This window comes from Crotalus tigris, unplaced genomic scaffold (genome assembly GCF_016545835.1).
Source record: "Crotalus tigris isolate CLP2741 ecotype Arizona unplaced genomic scaffold, ASM1654583v1 scf7180000024384.25900115:4084858, whole genome shotgun sequence".
NCBI lineage: Eukaryota > Metazoa > Chordata > Lepidosauria > Squamata > Viperidae > Crotalus > Crotalus tigris.
The window spans coordinates 1,383,014-1,408,374 of NW_024100554.1; the positions used below are offsets into that span (position 1 = coordinate 1,383,014).

Below are 25,361 nucleotides of genomic sequence, written 5' to 3' on the forward strand. Positions count from 1 at the left end.
GTTAAAGACAACACTGAGGCATGGCAATGTGTGGAAGGGCTGAGAATTTCTTGCACGAATTCCTGAATCTTCTCATTTCTGGACCCAGCCAAGCATCTGAGAAAAGTCATTACAGAGCTTCTAAACACCAAAAGACACACTAGTATAATAGCATTCATCAATTTATCACATTTTGTCCTTGGCTATGTATTATTGTGAATTGATTATTCCATTGGCACTAATGAAATCAAACAACTGTTCTTGAAATGTCTTCAGACTTCATGGGTTGCTTGAATATATCCTCATTTCAGTTCTGAAAAAAACCATCTCAAGGTTTTGGGAATGCAGCTAAATTCCTAAACACTCTGACATTCTCAACTTGATTGATGGAGTGTATCCTATCTTAGAACAATATATGTGTATTTAAAAGTTGGATTAGCTTGGTTTGCTACCTTAAATTAGTGCATAATCCACCTCTATGTCTCTACCTTGTTCTGTGCAATTATGAAATGCACCTACTGTATTTTTGTCCAAAATTACATTCTCCATTTTCCAGCATTAGCAGTGGAGCAGCCAATAGAATATCTGCTGATAGGGAGCTTATTACTACAAAACATGCCAATGAAAGAAAACAATGTTGACTTTACTCAACATTTCTGAAAAAGATTGACTTTCTCTGAAGCATTTATCAGTGCAAAAATTATTATTTTTTTATTTGTCAGCGAATCAAAAATCTCAATCAATCCCAGGGTCTGATGAGAATAAAAATGTATGTGTGATCTCTGACTTGAAATACTAGATCTGAACATTGTTTCTAAGACAGGACTCGGATATCTGATGCTAAAGATACCCATACCCACAAGACAATAGGAGATTACAAAGGCTACCTCAATATTACATGGCTAAATTCGATAAGAGTAAAAGTTTACTTAGGAGTTTGCCATTTCTCCTCAGATTATTTTCTCATAAAAGCCAGCAAGATAGGCTGAATAAGAATGGATTTTATATCTCTGCATAAACTCTTTGGGCAGATCCTGGAAACAATATTGTTTCCTTCCCTGTGCTGCAGTTTCAGAACCTTGCCTTTTCTGCTCCCTGAGTTTCCCAAAATTTAGCCTGCTACTTGACTACTCTTTACACTTGTTCCTCAGAATTGCTTCTATTATCTTTCTTTAACACCTCCATTCACTTCTGCATATAATATTCTCATTTCTTGGGATTATATATTTCCAGTAGGTTTTTTTTTTTTTGTAATTCTCTACCTATTACAGATATACACATTCTATTCTTTAATATACGACCACACTAGTTAATCCATATTTTCAATGAAGTCATATTTGCTTTTTAGCATTATATATTTTCCCAAATTGCTTCTTTATACAGTATACGATATGGACATTGTTTTGGACCTGGAGTAATTGTAGTCGAAATAACTTTAGTTTCCTCCTGCCTTTTTTCCCCCCTCTCTCCAAGCTCTCCCTATGAATTTTTTTTATCCACTATTAGTCTACTTTATTTTTCCTCTGAAATTATGCTCTAGGAATGCATACTGAGAGATGTCCCAGACTTTGTGATTGTTTCCATTCTATTAGTCATAGATTTAAGAGATGATTATTTGAGCATCCACTCTCCTATCATCAATTTGTCTTACCAGTAAGATCCGTAAGAGAGGGATTTCTTCCTCTGTTAAAGGCTCATTTATATAGTTTACTTTCTTCTCAGATGCCGTTTTTTTTACATACGTCTACATTGTAGACATTAGACCTTTCTTTTGCATTTCTCCCAGAATTTTGTAAAGTTTGTAGGATGTTAAATACTGAAAAGAAGCTATGCAAATCTTGATTGGCTTTCTGAAATGTGCTCTGTCTGATGTTGCACTTGAAGTCAACCTGGAAACTTCTGCTGGTGGAAGATGTACCTGCCCTTTGCCCATAAGATAACCATGATATTGCTGTGGGAGCTGGAATAGTTGCTGGTTTGTTCCAAATGTAATTCAAGGTGTTGTTCATCACCAATAACTCATTCCATGAATTGAAGTCTCACTAGTTTAGTGACCACCTATCCCAACTAACATCTGCTTGCCTGAATAATATTGACTGATGACTCCCTCCTGTCGTGCAGTACAAAAGAAGAGGTACAAAGATGGCCTGATCCCACAAACTTCTGGAAATCTATTAATACCTGGCTTCTTTGGAAGTCCTTTAGAATAAATTGTACCAAATATTGCTGGTTATTGTTTCATTTTTTTCTCCATATTATTCTTTTCTGTAATTTTGACTTGCTTTATATATCACCTACAACACTTGAATTGAGGCAGTTTATTTATCCAATGAAACAAACAAACAAATAATGTTGAAATTTAACCTTATATAATTGTTTTAATATTAGTGCAGTTATACAGGTAGTCCTCAACCATTCATTTAGTGACCGTTCAAAGTTACATCATTGAAAAAAGTGACCTGTGACTGTTTTTCACACTGTTGCAGCATCCCCATGGTCACATGATCAAAATTCATGTGGCCGCTTATTCATGTTTATGTCGGTTCGTGTGATCACCTTTTGTGACCTTCTGGCAAGCAAAGTCAATGGGGAAGCCAGATTCACTTAACAATTGTATTGTGGGCTCAATTGTGGTTGTAAGTTGAGGACTACCTGTATAGGTAGGCCAGCTTGTAAAATGGAATGATAGCTGCATGTACTTTAAAATGTATTTATTTTCATTTTTGTTATGCATTGTTATTTATGATTATGTTGAAGCTTTTTTCCTCCTGATTAATGCCTAGAATTCTTTGTGCATTTTTTGTAGTTATAGAAATTGACTCAATAAATGAATGACTAAATAAAATGTATATGTTTTATGTAGTTGAAATGTTTGAATTCTGAACAGCTACTTAGAATAGATAAGGTGAACATTATGTTTTCCAGACCAGGAGAAGGCTGGCAATCTGGACAATTTGAAGGGATATTTCTACAATGCAAAGAAAAGCTTGTGGTGAGCTTTTTATGTAGTGGAATAATACATTTAACCAAATAATTACCCTAAAATCTAAATATGACTTTATTTTCATTACAAGAAGAATGATTGCAAGAATTCTAATTTATGTCATCTTGAGGTTAATTTGCTCTTGCAAGAGGTGGATGGGAAAAATCTGTTGAATTTTGTTTCTTTCCAAGGTCTGTAGCTCTTTTAATCCATCTCCTTCCATTTTAATAAAACTTCTTTTGTTCATAATTGAAAAGCAAATCAAGTGACATTATCCCTGAATAGCTGTGTTCTACTTTGAACCCTGATTTTTGTTGTTGTTGCTGTTCTGCTGAGCTGTTTGCTTCCAAATAATGAAACAGTGACATCTTTTTCAATTTCATGATTTCTCTTTTTTAAAAAATCATTTGTCTGCGATATTAGAACTGAAGGACTCACAAGGAAAACTCAAACTTCAGAATTTGGCTTAATTTTCTTAATGCCCGTGAGTTTTTCCCCCTAAGGCTTAGTGTTTGTTTTTCTGCTTTTTTTTATTTATATCACCTCAAGCTTTGGGGAAGATTCTTGGTCTCTGGGGAAATGTGGAGGTGTCTTCCTTTCCTGTACTGACAAGCTGAACAGACGTACATTACTGGTTCGACCGGTCAGCAAGCAGGACCCTTTCAGTAACTTCTCTGGCTTCTTTCCTTCTGTAAGAAATTAGTGCAATATGTATGTTACAGAACTTCCACTAACAAACAGTATTTCAAAGAGGTGATGGTGAAGGCAGAAAGCTGTTCATCCAAAAACCATTAGTCAAAGTCGCATTTTTGTTTTTTATGTTTAAAAAATATGTTCTGTTTCCCAGTGGTATTCTGGCTAGTGTTTTCACATGCAAAGTAGGCTGGCTAGAGTAGCAAAGGAAGAATATTTATCTTCACAACTTACGGATTTGAATTTAATTATGTGAAGAATGATGCATGTATTTGGCCATTTAAGAAGCTACAGCTGTACAAGTTAATAGTTATAGGATAAGGTTAAGTGTTTTGCTGCTCCACAACTGTTAGCAAAATTACTGAGTGCCTATTAAAATATTTGAGATACTTTTTTTGCAAACTCATTGCCAAAACCCAAAAGCCACAGTAGGATAATGCTAACTTTTGTTCAAAGTAGCTAAAATCTTCCAAGATTGTGAGTGAGAGCAAGCTTTAACATACTTTAGAATTCAAGGCTTAATGGGTTACCAATGGAAGAAAGGGAAAGGGGAAATATGTAGATATAGGAGAAAATGGAAGCCATCCTAGGATAAAATTTTTAAAAAGGTTTGTTTTGTTATCCTAGCTGTTATTTGTATATGCCATCTTTTTTATACCTGGCAAAAATTAATATATATTAATTCTCTTGTTACTTTCCATGGAGAAATCTCAAAAGAATGCATTCTAGGACACACATATATACATCCCACCTTCCACATACAGACTTTTTATATTTTGAGCATGGAAAAAATAACAAATCCGACTACCTGATTTTCTTTATTTTCATCTTCCTAACCACATTATTGAAAATTCATATAATTTCCCAAGGAGTAGTTCTTTAAGTTTATTACAAAAAAGAATAATTTAAAAGTATTTTATGTCATCTTAAAGACTGACCATCTTTTTATAGCTTAAGGTTTCATGGAATACAGCCCACTTCCTCTAGTTTGTATATATGTACTCAAGATCTATTTTGATTGAGATGTAACTCCATGAGAATTAATCAAGTTATTTATTTTATTGCATATAGAACATTTTTTCCACTTATGTAGTCATCTGTCTCTGGCAGTTTCTTCAACTGGAAAGATTTTGCATGCTCCATGTCCTATTAATTAAACAGTATCACCAGTACCCAGTAAATGGACTTTTTAATCTTATTGTCTCACCTCTGGAACAGGATCTCTCAGAGAATCATTTATCCTGGTCTTGTGAAAACAGTCTTTTAAATATGTTCCCCAGTCCATGGGCTAAATGGGTGGCATGATTTTTATGGGGCTATGTATGTTAGATTTGGAAGATTTGTTGCTCTCTTAGATGCCCCTCTTTCTATTTATTTGGTTATTATTTTTAGACTATTTTTATTCTTGCAGCCACCCAGAGAGTTTATGGACAGCTTTATAAATCTGATAAACAAAATCAGGAAAATACTCTAGATATCTGAGGAAATGACTAATCTACAAAAGATTCTATTAGAGAACATTCGTTTTAATGTGCAACAGAACACTTCTCAATCAGATAAGCACAGTATAGTCTCAACCCCACATTGTCTTCTTTCTGCTCTGAGAAGAAAGTGAGAAGGTCCAAGGTTTTCACCATTGAGATTTTCTCTATGGACAGTAATGAGTGAATGGGCAGTGGTGGCTAATATATTCAATAAAATAAATTTATACTTTAAAAAGTGTTACTGGAAGTTCTGTTTTTAATTATTATCCCATCAGGAATATGCACAATTATTGTTCATGCAAAATTATTGTTTATACCTATTCCAATCATTTTGTTCTAACACGAATTAAGCTAATTTACTAATATTTACCATTTGCCATTGTCACTTTCACCATGAAAAAATATTTGTTCAGATTATGTAAAATGAAATATAATTAAATTTTAAAATAATTTGTTAGTATGAAAAAGAAAATGTTAAATGTGGTATATATACAAAAACTACAATGCATGTAACAGAACTCCTATCTTAACCAGGTTTCAGATATTATTCCCATCATGGTAAGCCTGATAAGAAGGAAGAAATGAAGGAAGGAAGGAAGGAAGGAAGGAAGGAAGGAAGGAAGGAAGGAAGGAAGGAAGGAAGGAAGGAAGGAATTCTCCAAATATAGAAGTAGTAAATAACAGGTAGTCCTCACTTAACGATCACAATTGGGACTCCATTATTAAGCAACACAGTTCTTAAGTCAGACATCCTATGACCACAATGGGCTTATGATCTGCTATGATTATTAAGCAAATAATCTGCAGTTATTAGGTAATTAATAATAGCATCTTGTAATTTTACTGCTGGCTCTTCCATTGACTTTGTTGGAAACCGGCAATAAAGTGTGCAAGTGGCATTTCCATGATCATGGAACATTGATGATCTCAATCATGTGACCATGGGGATGTTATGACAGTTGTAAATGTGAGAACTGTTTGTGGAGTTAATTTTTCAACACCATTGTAACTTTGAATGGTTGCTTAATAGGAGAGTCATTAAATGAGGACTACCTGTATAAGCCATAGTTTTGAAACACATCTAAATGCGGCTACATATAAACACAACATGTGTCTGGATTGGTCTCATTTGGATGTGATGCAAAATTATGGCTTAGCATCCTTTACGTGCATAGAGTATGCAGATGGATGGAGTCTGAAGCATCCATTCTTGATTTTCAGTTAATTGGTAAAACAAAAACTGTTCACAATGAACAAACATAAGAACTGTACTATAATTTATTTATTTGTTTGTTTATTTATTAAATTTTTGTGCCACCCATCTCCCCCACTAGGTGACTCTGAGTGGCTATAATTTCAAATCCTGATTTGATAACAATAAATGATTACAACGAATCCTTGTTTCTTAATTGTTGATTAAGTTGAAGTTGAGGTTTAATCAAAGTTAACAATGAAAAAAATATTTCCTGTCTTTGTATGCAAATGCAAAGAAAATAAAGAAGCGATCAAGAGCCTGAAGTTTGCTCTGGCTCATCATCTGCTTCTCTGAACCAATCAGCTAGCATACTTTATATCTGAAGATAAATCTTGTTTCTCAGCCTTGGCAACTTTAAGATGTGTCAGCTCCCAGAATTCTGGGATTTTACGTTTGCGTGTCTTAAAGTTGTCAGGGTTGAGTTAAAAGCATTTTAAAACACCTCTATGGATGAACAAATTTCAGTTAGGTCTGCCAAGAGAAAGGGCATCTATTATTTCCCATAAATTCCCAGAAATACATTCTGCTGCCAAAAAAAGTGGAGAACTTGAAATAGAAAATAAAATATTAAATCAGAAACAGTTTTATAAATGTTATGTATTTCTGTTTCTCGGCATAGGCAACTGCAAAACTTTTGGATGGTTCTCATCAACAGCATGGATTTCTCTCTTTGACTTACACAAAAGCAGTCACAAAAAATGTCCGTCACAAATTGATCTCAAGAAATGAACGAAGAACCTTGCAGAAATTATCTGAAAGTTTTACAGATAGTTCTCCTCATTTTCTTCATGAGATTCTTCTTTCGGCTCAGGCATTTGATGTTGTTTTTTGTTTTCCTTTCCTCAATGCAATTGCAAGTATTTTTCAAATGAATCTTCGAAAGAGTCAAAAAGAGAAAAGAAAATCGCCAGGCCAGCCTATGAGGTCCCATATTCTCACATCTCGCAACCTGCCACTTATTTATGTCAATACTGGGGTAATCAGAATTTTCTTCCCCAAAATGGAGGGGGGACCATGTAACATAGAAGGTATTTTTAAAATTTGTATATTTATTTTTATAAACATACTCTTTATACTATATTTTTATAAATACATACTTTGCCCACTCCATCACTAGCTCTGGGCAGCCTATAATAAATAATTGCTACATCTTATTTTCTCAAATAATTTATTGCATCATGTCTTTAATGCAGTTTTTCTTTAATTATTTTTAGTGCATTTCAGTAATAAAAGAAACAAACCATTTCACTGATTTATAGCACAATATCTTTTTCCTGAAAATAACTATTTTTTTTTAAAAAAGTAGTATGGCTGTCTGTGAAATAAATATTTGATAGATTTGTTTGACCTATGTCATGACTTTTGCATTAATGTGTGTGTCCATATAGTTAATTATGGCCTCTAGTTGTTTGATTCATTGTGGGTGCATTCCTGTGGTATACTTAAGTCAGTTTACTTATATATATACACACACACACAGGCAAATTTACTTGATTCTTCTGAACTGCATGTGAAGTTTGCTTGTTCTTTCCACATCAAGCAATATGTTATTTAGTAAAATACTTAGCACTCACCACACTTAACATTTGTAGCTAAAAGTTTAACTTTCAAACTTTCAAAACAAGTCTGGGATAACTCACTGGGTGGCCACAGATGGAGAAATTGAAAGCTTACATACATCCTCAAAACATAGACTCATAGAGAACACTGGGCTTGCCTTTATGTATATATCAGATGTCAATATCAGCTTCTAAAATATAATAAAATCCTTCACAGGGTAAAAGTTACAAAATATAGTGTGTAGATTGATTGCTGTACTAAAACATGTAGTCAGTTCTTTATATATTAGACTGATGCAGCATTTCTCCCAATTTAATGCAGCACAGCGTGTACAAGCCTTAGATTGCAAACAGCTATACTGAATTATAATATGTGGTTACAAAACCTAGTGGTTGGATTGAGATTTTGATTTAAGCCAAAACCAATCAGAGCACATTATGCCTTAGCACAATGCATGAACGTGGCTGTGAAAACTGGCGTTCCATGTGAATTAGTACCAATAAATAATGCATTATTTTGTTAGTAATGATTTCACAAGTAAACTTCCTTTGTTCAGAAGTGATCTTACATAATATTTATCCACTTCAAGTTCTTTTGTTAATGACTGACTTTAATAATGTGTGGTGATTGTCTTCCATTTTTATTGCAGATAAGACAAACAAGGAAGATACTTTGGTACTTAAAATTGGTTCTGTATCAATGGCTCCTCAGGCTGACAATCCTCTTAGTAGAGTTGTGTTGAGGAAAGATATTTATCAGTAAGTATTAAAAGTTAACTCGTATGGCTCAGAATGTACAAGGCATATCACAAAAGTGGTATAATATCAGTGCACTTTGATTCTTGTGTAGAGAGTCTATTTGTAGATAATAAATTGAAATAATAAAGGGCTTGTATGGGATGCTTGGAGGGGCAAATCATTGTGTTTCTTGTCTCCACCTGAAAAGTTCATAGATATTCAATCATCTGACATAGAAGTGATCAGAAAAAGATACGTATTAATCAGCTTAGTCTGGTTCATACCACTGTTGTTACTCCATTCCTCCAGGGTTATTTTTGAAACGTAGCTAAAATTAGAAGAAAAACTATGGAATAATTTGCATTTCTTGCAGTCTTATCTCCCTTTTCCCAATGTACGAAGCTTGCCATAGAGCCAAAGTGGAATCATCTTGGTTCTGAATATTTTAACAGCCAGAGGAACAAAGTTGTTACTTTTATGACTTACAGCTCCAATTATCTTATTTGTGATCTTCTATGCATGAGACAATGAATATTTTAATTTCAGGGAGAGGAAAATTAGAAGGTGATACTATTTAAAAGTCCTTAGTTTGATTTATTGGAATGTGTTATTTATTTTTGTTGTTACTCGGAGCATCTTTTTGTAAATTTTGGCACAGTTAATCAGGTTTTGTTTTTTTAAGTGACAGTATTTAGCTGGTACTTATAGGCTTGTTTGGAAACCTTACTAGAAGAAGTAAAGAACAGCAGGGTTATTGGCATATATTAGCACATGGATGCCTGTGTGTGATAATATCGGGGAACTAAATAATGTACTTGTTAAAGTCTGTAATGAAATTTTCAATATTCATTGTTCATTATTCATTTTCTGAAGTCCAACCCTTCAGAAAACTATTTGGGACTTTTGTACATCGCTTTTGCGATCTGAGAACACAAGTGAAAAAGCAGGCTAGTCAATGACCAAAATAAAGTACTCTGAGCTTTGAAGAAGCTTTCCCTCATCCTCAGAAAATTATTCACTTATACAAAGGATATTTTTGCAAATACTATCTGTTTCAGTAGCTGAACAGTGTGAAAGTGATTTTCATATTGTTAAATGGTTCGCAGACTTGCAAAATGCTGGACCATTGATGTCATGTGGATCAAAGCTGTGAAAGAAAGCAAAGTTCTAAGGCAAAGTTTCACAGTAAACACATTTTTTTTGTGTGAATATCTTGCTCTGGATTGTGTCACTGCCTTTGTGAAAACCACACTAATCATAAGTAAGAGAAAAACTGGAGAACATATGTAATCAACCTGATAAAAATAATATATGATCTTTACTAGGTTTGGCATTGCTGGAAAACATAAAAGTATAGTTGCAAATAATACCAAGTGAGAAAAGTCACAGAAATACAGATGAACAAGTGTCTTATGCTTCCTGTTGGTCTGTTTCTCAGATGTGGTGTATGTTTTTGTATGTGCATGTGTTTGAAAAGTACACTTCAATAGAAGTAAGTCAGAACCTTCAAAATCTTTCTCCAACACTAAAACATTTTACAGCTTTAAAAATGACAGGTATTACTTTTGCTCAGACATTCTAAAGGCTTAAGTTGTACAGATTCTTTATAACTTTCTATCTTTTATCTGAGAAGTGGAGATGGGGGACTTTCCCAAAATGTATGCTAAGATAGGTTGGTCAATTAGTCTCATACTTACATATCGTGTGTTGTTGAATTGAGTCAATCAGAGTCCCATTTAAATCAGGAATATTTTTCTCAAACAAGTAAACATATTGGAAAAGCACTGTAGTCTTCTCAAATAGATAAACTAGAATGATAATACAGAATGGGTCCCCGATAATGTTAAATTCTTTAATAAATAGAAAGAACTAACTGTAGAACTTCATGTTAACTAATGATTTAAACTTGAGAAAGTTACACTAGAGCAGTGGTGGCGAACCTATGGCACGGGTGCCAGAGGCGGCACTCAGAGCCTTCTCTGTGGGCACGCGGACTGTCGCCCCAGTCCTACGCCTTCAGCTGGGTTTTATAAAACCTTTTTGCTTTAGGCCTCCGTCGCCGTGTGCAAAAAAAAAAGGTTCAATCAGTCAGTTTCAACTTCTCACAGGAAAAAAAAGATCTTGCAAAGTTGGAATTGATTGAACTTTTTAGTCCTACCCAGTCTGCTGAGCCACGCCCATCCAATTGGCCACACCCACCCAGCACTTGACAATGCAAAAGTGGGTTTTGGGTTGCAGTTTGGGCACTCAGTCTCTAAAAGGTTCTCCATCACTGCACTAGAGCTTAAGAAAAAATATTGCCAGAAAAAAAAAAAGAATTGTGTTTCAATTTGCAGAAGTTTTCAAAACAAATTTTCATGTCTCTGTATTGACAGATTCTTATGGGGGTTATTAGTTTGCTATGCCAAGTTTGTTGAAAGGGTGGAAGAGTACATTGCTTACATGGATGCCAGTTGTAAGTTTTAGACTACAGTATATTTATAATATCAATAAGCAGGAATTGCTGTGCTATTTGGGCCAACAGCAGTTTTCACATGTTTTTAAATAATTATCTATTGTAAACATAAAGTAAATTTAATTCTGTTCTTGATTCATACATTTTATTTGATATTATAATAAACTAACATATGCTAATGTTTTGGACAGAAATAATAGATTTCCCCCCCACCCCCACTGGATTACCCTTAATTTAGGCTCTAAACACATCCTTGAGTGTGAAAGTCTCCCTAAGGAAGCACTGCAGAATTGGAATATGTTAAAGGGAAATCAGTTTGTCTCACTTTATCCATACCTTATTTTTCAAAGACAGAATGAGTTGGGCAAAAGTCTCCAAGGAAGATTGGTTGGTTGGTTGGTTTGTTTGTTTATCAAACTTCTATGGCCACCTATCTCACAAGAAGTGATTCTGGGTGGCGTACAACAAAATATATAAAAAACAATAGACATGTCAAAAGGAGTCAAATTAAAAAGTTAAAAAAGCATAAAACACAGAAGAGATTATATCAGCAAGGGAGCCAATTCAAGATTTCACCAGTCCCTGAGAGTCCCCAGGCCAGATGTTCTTACTTAAATTAATATGAGAGAAAAGAAACTTTCAGCTACATAGAGCCATAAACCTTGATGATAAAACCTTGAATTGGGTTAAAAAATAGTTTGGGAGTCAGTTTCATTATTTTAAATTAATTAAGTTAACATGTACCCTGCCAATAATCTAAATGCTGTCTTTGAAACTGAATGAAGTTTCTTAACAACCTTTTAACAATAGACTAATGCAAAATACAACAAGAATAATCTTTTGCCTTGCCCTGCTTTGATGTCATATTGAGAGAATGTGGCTGTGATGCCTAATATGATGTGTATATGTGTGTTGAAAGGAGGCAGAATTATATTCCTTAACCTTAAATTATGTCACTTGTTACATTAGATTAATGGAAATTTGTTAGACGAGGAACTGGGATCAAATTCACATCATAAATACAACTAATTGAACAAGACAAAAATATATGTCATTAGAATATTGCCTTATTGAAATAACTGAATAGTTTTGTATCCAGATCAAAATTTGTTTTGCCTGCAGTATCATACTGGGAGATTGGAGAACACAATAGAAAAGTTGCCAGTACATATGCATTAGTGAGATTCAAGTAAGTTCAAACAAGAAACATTGCCTTGCATACAATAAGTCACAAAGCAAGACAGAGTTCAATATCTGAAATATGGTTTTTAGGACTTAAATAAAAACTAACAATTGCTAATATTTGATATAGAGTTAACATATATAAACTATGGCTGTGGCTGAAAATACAAATGGAAGGGAAGGAAAGGATGTAATCCATTTTTCTCTGTTTTCACTATGATTTCTTTTCTTTTTTAATTTAATGGTCTCTTTTTTTGGCATCCCTCCCCTTTTTAATCTGCTTTCTTTGCATCCCAATATTTGCGTTTTAAATATTTATTGTATTTCAATATAAATATAAAAATACATTTAAAAATTATATACATCAGTAAATATATAACTGAACTAAAGAAGTTATCTCTCTTGGGGACAGATTGTGTAGATTCAGTTGAAACCAGTACGGAATATTGCTGTGATGCACAAAGAAAAAAAGTGCTCTCAAAAAAGAGGCTCTATCTGAAATTTGAGTTTCTTTTAGCATAAAACAACATAGTACATTTAGTTACTTAAACTAATTAATTAAATACTGAAACTTTTAATTTAATCCTGTGCTTATAAAATATGTGTTATCTACTTTATGCTTTCTTTTTCTTTTCTTTTTGTTGAGTGACCTGCCTTTTTTGTGCTCTCTGTTATGATTTCTGGTATTTTGTCTATACATCCAGTATATCATACATTTCTTTGACTGTCTTTTATAATGAAATCTGTTCTCATGTATTTCAGAACTTTGGTATCCAATTTATCACATGGTGGCATAACTTCACATTTGGTCCTTTAGATTAGATTCTTTACATTTAGTTGACTTTTCACTAAATGGTACTTAAATTTCCTGCTAATTTTAAAAATACTTTTTTTAATCATTTCATTTCAAGGATACCTTGCTGACATGTATATGTTTAAAAACAATATTTAAAAATAATAGCTGTAGTAGATATTATTGCTAGAAAAAGAACACCTTCAGAAAAGTTAGTTTCCCTTTTTTTTACTCCGCATCTTATGACTAAATTGCAAATTATGCAATATATTGGTTCAATAAAATTTTAAAAGTATTTCACTGTAATATTTAAAAGAGATTTTATTTCTATGATAGACTTTTAACTTAATCTATTGTGAAGGTGTACAGCTTGTAGTTCATTTCAACAATAGTTGTGGGCTCTCTGATGACTCTACTAAGTTTTATCTATTCCATTTTTTTTTTACTATAGCTCTTGAAATGCACTGGAAGAATGATCTTTCCTTCCTTCCTTCCTTCCTTCCTTCCTTCCTTCCTTCCTTCCTTCCTTCCTTCCTTCCTTCCTTCCTTCCCCATTTTTTCTAAAATCTTTGCACATTTTAGGATATCTCTCTTCACTATTCTTACCTTATTTCAAGTAGCTTATTAATTAATGTAATATCCTATTATTGATTCCATCAAACTGAAAATCTTCCTCTTTATTCAACTTTATTCATGAATTAGTTATTAGTATCTACATAAGATATATTTTTCATTGCAAATTTTACGCAGAATAAATATATTTTAATCCATTGATCCATGTAATTGTCCCCCAATTTCAGTCAATTACAATATATATTTTAGACTACAAAACATCTCAATAAATGTAACAATTTTTCAGTGAGGTTCTTTCCTGGCCAGCTAATATGTGCATATGTGTATTTGTATTTTTGTCCATGGGGTTTTCAGCTGACAGATGTGCTTTTATTTTGGGCTATTATATTACCTTAGGATACATCATAGTTTGCCTTGCGGTGTTAAAAATGCTACAAAAATTATTACACAATTTTCACTGCAGACAGATAAATTTGAATTAACATGAAATCACATATGTTTGAACTTATCTGAATATTGCATAATGAAGAAGGAAGAAGAGGATTCCTTATTGTCTTTTCAATAATCTCTTAAATCTCTCTTTGTAAATAAGAAAAACAAACATTAGAAATGTTTGTGATTTTGTGATTTATCTATGATTTTTTTTAGCTTTTTATGACTGATCCTCTAAGGCAGTGGTTCTCAACCTGTGGGTCGGGATCCCATTTGGGGTCGAATGACCATTTCACGGGGGTCACCAAACAACACAGTCCGCCATTTTTCCCCCTTTTCCTTAGCTGTGCTACTCCCTTTTATTCTATTGGCTTTTGAAAGCCAATAGAATAGACTCTCTTGAATAGAGTCTAATTCTATTGGCTTTCAAAAGCCAATAGGAATTGTCCAGGCTGTCTCTGCCCTGCTGAGCCCACCAAAAGTCCCATTCTAAAAACCTGCTGCACCAGTTGAGTAGTCCTCGACTTACGACTGGTTGAGTAGTCCTCGACTTTCAACCGGTTGGGGGTTGTGGCATTAAAAAGGTTGAGAACCACTGCTCTAAGGAAAAAATGAAATGATAATCCTAGCAAGTTCAAACTGTGTTTATCAAATGGAAACAACAGTACAAGAAAAACAAGAGTGCACGGAATTAATAGACAGCCCATTGGTGCATTTCAACAAAGCACATTGTGTTATCTTCATAAAATAGTGTGTTACAAGTCAGGATCTTAAAATACTATATGACAATAGCTAAAAACAAAAGTATCAAAAAAATTCCTGAATTGAATTATGAAGTGAATATACTTTTCAGATGGATTCAATCTGGATCTTCACAAATGAGAAAATTCACAACATATCAAGAAAGTAGTATTGTGCTGGTGCTTGATATGGTTACTTGCAAGTGACATAGGTAGTTTAACTTATAGAGGCCCTAGATGGTTTCATATGGAAAATTCAGGCTAGTGGCCAGGACTGTTATTAGCTTCATTCTTAGCTTCTTGCTTCATTGTAAAAGAAAATGGAGGAAAAGCAGAGATGCACAATGTTTTTGTGGATTGTAATAACATTCATTTAAAATACATCAGTTTACATTGTAATTTAAATTAATCCATTTAGGAGACATTTGAGACATTAGAATTGATTTATATAGAAAGTATTTCAGTGTAGGAAAAACCACAAAAATGCCAATTTTCTTAATTCTGCTTTAACTATACCTGTTGCAAAGTACCATTACGATATCTCATTGCATTTATTTGAAGTGAAATAGCCATAAACAGTTATTGCTTTAATTAATTAAATAAATAATTATAGTGCATTCGCAACCAGTTATAATGCAATAATTAAAAAACAAAACAAGCAGTAGTATGAGCATAATATAAAATAGCACAGTTGTTTTAAAACATGGGCAGGAGAGACTAAAAATGAAACAGAAATCTTTATTGCTTTAAATATATGTAGATGAAAATATGAGTTTTCAATGGTGTTTAATAGGAATTATAGTAAGCTCTTCATAAATTTCAAAAGGCAGAATATTCCAGAGTAGAGACATTACCATAAAGATGTCCTATCTACAAATAAAAAGAAGGTAACACCTTGCATTTCTTAATATATGCAGTATAATCTCCATTGATAGTCTTCAATCAACAGCAGTTTCTCAGATATTTTGGTCATAGATTGTTGCAACATTTGGACCAAGAGCAAGGGTAGCCCATAAAGAGTCAGTTACAATATAGGCAATCCTCAAGTTATGACCGTCATGTTGCAATAGACCGCCCAAAATATATTTATGACCCAGTTTCTAAGTTCTGGTGACCACTCTTCCAGTCATATGACAGCATTTTGGGCTCTTGGCAACCAGCCTGCATTTATGGCCATTTGCAGCATCCCAGGATCACTTGACTGTGATTTATTATGTTTTTTAACAGAAACTAATGTTTACTTACAGTTTTTGACGAGAACTTTGCAAAGCAAACAATGGGTTTGCTTAATAACTGCAGCTTTTGCTTAATTATCACTGCAAGAAAGTCTAAAATCAGATTGGTCATGTGATGACCCACTTTACAACTGTCACAACTTACAACAGTAAGGATCCATTACGGTTATACGTCAAGGACTATCTGCAATCTAAATATGAGGCTACTGGGGTAGGAAAGGGCATAATTGGCATATCAGCAACAAAAAGGTAATATAGAAATTGTTAGTTCTACATAAGAATTCCAATGACAGTAATAATTCTAGAAGCATCCCCAAACTACATTGTTCTGCCCAGTACTGGAAATCCTCCAATCATCAGAGGTTTTGCTAGATAAAATAAATAAAGTGATAAGGTGCTCATTTTTCTGGCCAGCTAAAGTATTAACTAGCCAATCCAGCAAAACAACGGAGTTCTTGTATTCAGAATGTTACCTCAAGCTACTTAGAGCAGTTTGTGTTTTAGGGCCTATTTTGGATGAATTGGAATCAGCAGGTTTATGCTTACTCACCTAACCATTCTTTTGTTACATATATGTGTAAGTATATTCTTTTCCCATTCATTTACATGAATGAAGCTGTTTTTTGATAGTATGACATCATTAGACTGGGTGAGGCTAGATGTTTAGTCCCAACGTTGGAGGGGTATAAAAGTGTGAGTTGGAGACCTCTCAGAGGGAAACTGTTGTAAAAATGGTAAAAAAGTAAACTTTGGACATGTGACCTTGGGAACAGCAAATGGAGAATCTATGCATCCCATGAGCTTCAGGATGATCAACCCTGACTTAGGGTTTTTTCTTCTGAGAAACAAGAGAAGAGATTTCTTTCTTAAAAATCAGATTGTGTGTGTGTGTGTGTGTGTGTGTGTGTGTGTGTGTAATGTTCTTAATTCTTAAACAACTATTACTCAATTAATAGGACATTTTTAAAAAGCATGCACAAATTTGAACATTATTTTTTCCAATGAATTGTCTCATTGCTATAGCTCTGCCTTACACAATAAATATATTAACAGACCTTAGCCTGATCTCATTAAATAGTTGAAAGTGGTATTATTACTCTTTCTTTTTTATTTAGGTTAAATAATTTCCTCTGTTGAAACCATGGACCATATCTGAAACATTAAAATGATAATGCTTTAAAACAAAAGATCAAGATCAAATGGTTTATATAAACAATAGTATACAAATATTTTTAAGAAGTATCAATTTCCATGTGGCTTTAGGAAATTATTGCTATGTTTTCATTTCCTAATAGCTTACAGAATTTAGCGCAACAGAAAAAAAGTAAATCTTTGAAAATATATTCGAAGATCTGTTGCCTACAATTTTTTTATTAGACCATATATTCATTTTTTATAATGCTTGATTGCCAGTTCTTTCCCTCTCCTTTTCTTTTGTTTTATACTAACTTTTTTATCTGAGTGGAGATTTCTTGTCCCCAATGTCCAGTTTTGTGCAAAGGACTTATGTCTATGAATTCATAGTATTTTTATTAGAAATGAAGAGAAGAAATATAACAGTGAGAACACAGAGTTTATTTTTCTGAAACAACTATGAGTTTATACATTTTGACATCTAAGTAGCATCTTTAGATAAATTACCATTTTTTTACAGATGCCTTTACCTATTGGAAATAATAAACTCTTCATTCTATTAAATTTCAGCTGAGCAACAAGTGTTAGGGGGATCAGTGGAGAAATTCACTTTGTATTCCTGAAATATTTTACTTGAGAAAGACTCAAGCTTGGACTTTAGTTTATAAAATGTCTATACATCTAAAATACTCAGAACACAGACTTAGAAAAGAAGAACAGCATATAAATACAGAAATTCTTTATCATGTTTAAAAGCAAGTAAGAATAAAATATTTATTTACCATTAATATGTTGAGTATAGTTGTTCTTAGTTAATATTTCACTGATTTAGAACAAGAATTAGTTGAACCTTGTCTTTAAACAAAGAGCAAATGTTGATTCTATGAATAAAACAGTCTTGAATTTCAGCTTTGGCAAGAATACTTGATTGATGTAGGTGAGGACCCCACAGGTTTCTTGTGATAAGGTGAAAAATAAAGATAAACACTTACAGGAATACTATGTGACAGATATTTTTAATAGTCATTTTTAGAAAACCCATTTTTTATCACAAAGTAATATTATGTGTATGTCAGCATGAAACATGAAATGTCCTCATATTTTAATACTAAGATACCATATATAGTAAAAATATACAATTTCTAAGGTAATGCTGACAAAATGGATTTAAATAAATAATTTATGAAATATACCATATTTCTTCCATTAAAAATATATTAAATATAGCAGCAGTTTTGTCATTTTAGGAGGCAACTGTTGAATAATAACCCACCTGAGATTTTTTCTTCTATAATATTTAAATATATAATATTTGAGCAGTGCAGCAATATAAAAGAACAACATGGTGTACATATCATATATTTAATGTAAGTGGAAAGCATGCTAGTTATCATATGAGTTATTCCTTAGCTTTTGAAATTAGTTAATTGTGCTTAATAGAGGATTTGATTGATATCCACATATGGTTTGATAAATTGACACAACAGTGAAAAAGAATTCCTGTCCCATGTCAACTTATCAAACGCACTGTGAATGTTCTGTCTTTCATCTTACATAAAAATAATTACTTCTCAGTAAACACGAAGCTCATGTTCAGTGAAACTTAACCTCAGAACTTCCAGGTGAATATATATACAGCACCTGATAAGGCTGAGGTATTGTACCACTAAACAAACAATCTGAAGCAAGCCTGTGACTACCACCTATGACCAGATTAATATTAATAGAGAATCAGAAGGAGTCTGTTTACTCAATTTCGCACTAAGCCAAATGTTTGTATGAAGTTTGGGAAAACCAAACCCTGGTCTCCTATTACTGGCAAGCAATGTTATGTTCTGAACTAAAATTTTCACACAGAATGCAAATCCATAAAGAATGCATTACTTCATTACATTTTATTTTGGCACAATTTGTTACAATTGCTAACCTCTATTTCCTCTATCCATGTTTTTGAGTCTGTTTAGTAAAGTTATATTTCCTGGCTGGTCATCCAAACATTTTGCATGCATTTAGAATTATTCACTTCCTCATTTACAGACTGATTTAGAATATGTTATGCATGTAAGAATAGGCTTAAAAGCAAATCAAACTTTTTGTCATATAATCATTTTTTTAAAAAAATCATACACATAACCTGATTTGCCAGTCTTTTACCTGAGGCATTTGAAGAAGACATAGGCCACTTTAATAAATAATAACAGGCAGATTGTACACATTCACATAATAAAAACTTTTCAGAAATCGGGGTTTTCTTATTTCCCCCTCAGACAGATTGAAAATACATTGTAGAGTTAACATACTTTACCTTTGTTCCCACTATTGTGCTCCAGTTACAAGTCTAGAAGACAACTGCAGTGGAAAACAGTCTTCTGCTTATTTGTGGTAAATTATTGTACACAGAGCTTTTGGAACAAGGCACTACTTTTAAATGTCTGGTCACCTCACGGGATATGTAGTGCATTTCCTGCCACTAGGATAAGAGGAAGGAAGCACCAAGGCCCAAACGTTTGATGTGTGGTCTACTGTAATTCCTTTCATGTGTTCAGTGGCTTTCATAGGATCCATGTCCTACAGTCAGTTTTGACCAGGCTGTGGTCCATTTCATTATGCTGACCGTCTTAAATGGAAAACAAACATTATAAGTGGTATTAAGCTGCCACTGTTATAATGAAAGGGTTATCGTCTTGCCCTTAAGCTGATTGCTTTATTAAATTTTATGGGAAGGTTTCCTTTGGTTTTTAAAGATAATTTCATTTTTGGGAGGGAATACTAGAAGCATCTGATAATTTAAATTAGACACTGTATCTAGTATTTACATGACTTGCAAAAGCTTGGAATTATTCTTAAAAGTACCATATTTTAATATTTTAAGTTAGACTTTCCCAGGATTCCTTGTGCATTAAGAATCTTTATGCTATTTCGCAGAGCAAATTCACCACTTACCAGTTTTTGAAACAACCTACAAGTTTTTCAGGCATTGTATGCATATCAATCCACTATGCATATTGGTTTCCACTGTAAGACACAGTTAATTGGCAGCATGAATTTTCTTGGCTAATGAATGAGTTTGTTGGTTTGTTTTCATGTGGAGCTGCTGCCACATGAGCTTGAGTTTCATGTGATTTCCAAATCAAACTGTATCATCAATAAAGGCTTAGAATATGAATTTTATCATAAATTGAATATGTTACATCTTGAAAATATGCATAAACACAGAACTTTATTTCAGTAATTGATCAATAAAAATACAATTAATAAAATGAACAACACAAAACTATCCCTAACAACTACAACTATTAGCAACTAATCTCTAGATTGGGGAGTCCAAATCTTTAGGGTTATGGGGAAAGCTAAAAATTTGGATATTTTATGTATTCTTGGAGAAGCATGCAATTTCATAAAGTTGGTTGTCAATGAGGATAGATATAGTTTCAAAATATCTACTGCATTGCTACCTGCTACCATTTCTACCCTCAACAATGCAAGGCAGTTCCAGGGTTTTTTTTTTTTTATGATTTTTCTAGGCAAATAAACATGTTTTAAGAAATCCTTTAGACTTCATTTTTTTATTTTTTTTATAAAAAAGATCGTGTATAAAGATGCTTGAGACTTATACTTTGCATAGAACCATACCTGTTGTCATTTTTATTAATTAGTTTTGTATAAAGGGGTTAAGTAAGGATCCAATTGGATACGAAGGGTTGCATTTCTTTTGGCACATTAACTTTGGGCACCTGACTTTTTCTGTTTCACATCTTATATGATATGTTATTTTTCCATAAGAATAAGATTTAGGTATTTGTAAATTTTGCTTAAATGGACAATAGTTTAAAGCTATGGATACAGTACTAATTAAGAAAAAAAAAGAGGAGTTAAAAATCCCTTGGCAGTACAATGATCTCAGTTCAAATTGAGAATTTCATGGCTGGTCATGTCACCTGTCTTAAAATATGTGGGGAGATTGGTTTAATCAGTCAATCAATCAATGTCAAACATAACTTGTGCTTGTCATCTTCATGTGAGGAAGCTGAAACCAAATCTTAAACTTTCTTTTTAAGTTATTATTATTAAAATTCTGTGTAGGCAGATTCCATTACTTTGCCGAAGAGAAAATTAGTGTTTTGTGGTCTTTTCCATATTTCATAAACTAGGTTATTTTTAAAGGCCAAAATATGTTTTCAGAGGTGCTTTAAGTTGAAGTAATGTTTTGGCTCTTATACACAGAACCGCATGAAAAAGAAAATGGGAAGAAAAATATGTATGCCAACAGCTTTTTCTTTTTGAATGTTTCTTTCACCTAGTAACTTGAATGGATGAACACACAAAATAGTTGAACACACAGAATATGAACACCTGCTCTTTGGATCCTTTGTTAAGAGCAGTTTACAATATATTGATATTTTATCTTTATAAAAACCTTTAAAAAGCATGTTAACCCAAGAAAAACTGTTTCCTTGGATGTAAACTTCAAAGCATAATATTGAGAGCTAAATGTTATAACCATCTATAATATCTGATTTTGGAAAGTAGATAAAGGTGTAAAAGTTTTTACATTAAATATGATTATATCATATAGTACTATTACTCATAACTTTTAAACATATTTTTGTTTGGAGGCTTTTTTACCTGCTTTCTATAGCCTTTTATAATTCTCCAGTGGACTGTAAGGGAATACATGATGAATTTCTTACAATAAGCCTCTGAATTATGCTTATTCAGCAATGAATAGTAACTGATTCAACATGAGCTGTTTCTTGTATAAACATACAAAATGCCTGACCCAGACTAAATCAATTTAAAAAGGAAAACATTAAAGTTATGTTTCCGGTTACATGCTTAAGGTCTTCTTTGACTGTATTTCATTACTTTGTTATTTACCAACTATGGTAGACTTTCAATTTATCCTTTGATGCCACCTGCAATAAAGAGGACAAAGATCTTATAGGATGGCGGGAAAAAAAAGTTTAGAGAAGTTTTAGTCATTTATTGTCTAGTTATTATATACTAATGCAAAAATGCAATCAGCTAAAGTTTTAAATTTTAGCTGATTGTATGGGGCTATGACATTAATGTTTAATGAAGTGCCAAGATCTTCAACAAAGGATTACTATAAGGAAGATAACACATAAGGAAACTTCTTTACCTAGCCCTTAATAATAAAATATACGCATAATTTTTTGACCTAGTCAGTAAGAGACCAATTTCCACAACAGGAGACAACCTATGATTGATTGCAGCTTTGGTATCAGTCTTACTCACTATTAGTTGGAGATACTAAGAGATAAAAACTGGATCCTTCTTTATAGCAATAAACGTGAATTTGAAATTTTCTTATACATTTTTAACAATTTATCTGGTGTTGTATTACCAATACATCATTTTATAAAAGTTCTCTTTAAGATTATATAATTCAATCCTTTCTTCTATATACTGTCCCATTAGTTCAACTAAAGATTATATCCACTTTTTCGCCTGTTTTTGTCAACGCTGCTAACATTGGATGTTCTTGCTTTGACAACAGATGAAAATGTAGCCATTTTGTCTATGTTTTCAGAATTAGTTGGTGCTGGGAGGGGGGATTGGGATGAGACTTCAGTTAGTCATAATAATAATAACTCTGCCGTGGGAATCCAAGGACAAACTGGGTCCTGAGCTGATAATGTTTTGGCAAGCTGGAGAGAAAGCCCGCACTTCAAGCTAATTGGGGAATGTGCTTTATGACTGTTTATTGGGGGTGGGAATTGTACTTTGTTACTTTGTATCCAGGGGAGGGGAATTTAGTTTTTGGGTTCAACTATGTAGTGCTGATACTTTGTTTCCCAAATAAAAGATTCTTTAAGGTGAACAATGCCTTGAAGTTCTTTTGAAGAGTTTCATCTGTTGGAACCATGACGTTAACTCCAAAACTACACTTTTTACCTATCAATCCTGGGGTCCCGAGCTCCAGTCGCTGTCCCTAGAGTCGAGGGATAGACCAACAAAGATTCAGGAAAGAACTCAACGTGGAAAAGGAAGGGGCGCTTGAAACCAGCAGCCCGATAGTGGCTGCTGCCTCAGAGGAGGGAGCGCAGGCCAGCACGCTGGCAAAGAAGGAATCTTTTCAGGTCTCCCAGATGGGGGCAAGACCCAAGCTGTGAGAACAACTGATCTGGTCATTGGACTAGAACCTACCCAGTGGAGATTCCAGACACCTCAAGACGGCCTTGCCACAATCAAGTGCTTCAAAGGTGGACGAGGTCGAGCTGCGAAGAGGAGCTTCTTGCAAGTCGCATTCCCTGGACCGATGGAGAGTCGTGAAATTGATTACCGCTGAGGACTCTGGTGAGTGGAAGTACCTGTCTGCAGTCCGTAATCAGTGGAGAAGTTGATGGAGAGATTTGAGGAACTAGAGATAAGAAGTGGGGAACAACCTTCCCGTTCTCCATATGCGATCGATCATGATGATCGGCAGGGCAGTCACCAACTCATGCAGCCCCACCTGAATGGGGCAAGCAGCTTCCCCATCCACGAAGCCACCTACAATAGCTTCCAGCCCCGCAGAGAGGAACAGCCCCAGTCGCCATTCCAGACATGGCAGCCCGGATCGCTGTCACCCCTTCAGAAGCCCAGATCACCACCAGCGAGACAAGACACCGAAAGCCCAGATCAATGTGCCTACCGGCCACCCAGCCCGAGACCTCTACAGCAGTGGGGGATGCCACAGCCCCCACAGCAGGCAGGCCAACAGCCACTGATGGTGCAGCAACAGCATTGGGGCTGGCTGCAGCCCCCAAATTTGCAGCAGCAGATGGGGGCCTTACTGCAACCAGGGATGATACAGCCACCAGGGGGTCCACAACCGTTGGGAGCGCAGCAGCAGCAATGAGGCTGGCCGCTGTCTCTGAACGTGCAGCAACTGGTGAGGGGTCCGCAACCACTGGGAATCCCGCAACAACCACCGCTGGGTTTGAAGGGGGGCCTACAACAATCGGGGATGCCACAACTGCCCGTAGGTCAGCAGCAGTGGGAGGTGGCAATAGCCCCCGAATGTGCAGCAGCCACTGGGAGGCCTGCAGCAACTAGGGGTGTCACTTCAGCAGCCACTAAGGCCATTGGGCTCCTATATCAATCGGGGATGCCACAGCCACTGGAGGGACCGGCGGGACAGCAGCCGCCGGCAGTGCAGCAACAGCAATGGGGTGGCCACAGCCCCCGAACATATTCCAACCACTGGGGATCCTGCAGCAACTGAGGATGCCATAGCCACCATGGGGAGGCCAGCAACCATTGGGAGTGCAATATCCACAGTACGGAGGCCAGCAACCACCGGGAATGCAGGCTCACTGGGGACTGCAGCAACCGTTGATGGCACCACCACATAGAGCAACTTTTCATGGAGACCCAGAGAAGCTGATCTTCTTCCTCGACCAAGTGCATTCCCACATGAACCGCTGTGCCTATTTCTACCCGAACCCAGCCGCTATGGTTGACGTGGTTGTGACCAACTTGGGGAAGTATCCGAGTGGCTGAACAATATATACAACAAGCAAGCACCTGAGTTGGGGGACCTTCACCTCTTCCTCCTAGGACTGAGAGTAAGGTTTGAGGACCCATCCATAGCTCTCAAAGCGGAGGAGCAAATTCATAAGATAAGACAAGATGGCAGGCTTGCACTGGAATATGTGGGAGAGTTTTGCAAGCTAGCCGGCTGAATAGAGAGGTGGCCCAAGCAATTTCTAGTTCATCACTTCAAGGAGGGAGTGGATGATCACCTCTCCCAGGCTTATGTCTATCGAGTGGTCCTTAATCAATTGCAAGAATGGTACCAGGCAGCAGTAAGGCTGGACATCCAGCTTGCCCGCCATAAAAAGCCACCACTGCAAGAAGCTGGGCCGAGGCCAGATCAACCCAAACAGCCGCCATCCCTCCTAAAAGCCCCCAACCGCTGTGGTCACTGAAAACCCCAAACTACCTACAGGCCCATCGATCCAATGCTTCAGGGACATCGAGCAGCGAGTTGCCCAGGCCCTTACGCCTTGAAGTTCTTTTGAAGGGTTTCATCTGCCGGAACCATGACATTTTTCACTCTTTAAAAATAAAAATCCAGATAAAATTAAAAAAAAGAATCCTTTATCCAGCTCTGTCCG

The 25,361-nt window shown here is 35.0% G+C and overlaps 1 protein-coding gene across 5 annotated transcripts in view; it reads left to right on the forward strand.

The window, feature by feature from the left end:
- VPS13B (vacuolar protein sorting 13 homolog B) overlaps positions 1-25,361 on the forward strand; it is a 317,155-nt gene that overhangs the window by 148,748 nt on the left and 143,046 nt on the right. For 3 of the 5 annotated variants that reach the window (XM_039328881.1, XM_039328884.1, XM_039328880.1), the window contains exons 28-30: positions 3,512-3,653; positions 7,014-7,422; positions 8,604-8,712. In XM_039328881.1, the coding sequence (XP_039184815.1) occupies positions 3,512-3,653; positions 7,014-7,422; positions 8,604-8,712 (660 nt within the window). Of the gene's footprint in view, positions 1-2,904; positions 2,972-3,511; positions 3,654-7,013; positions 7,423-8,603; positions 8,713-25,361 lie in introns of those variants that run through there. The other 2 variants (XR_005554918.1, XM_039328885.1) reach the window with 2 other exon arrangements.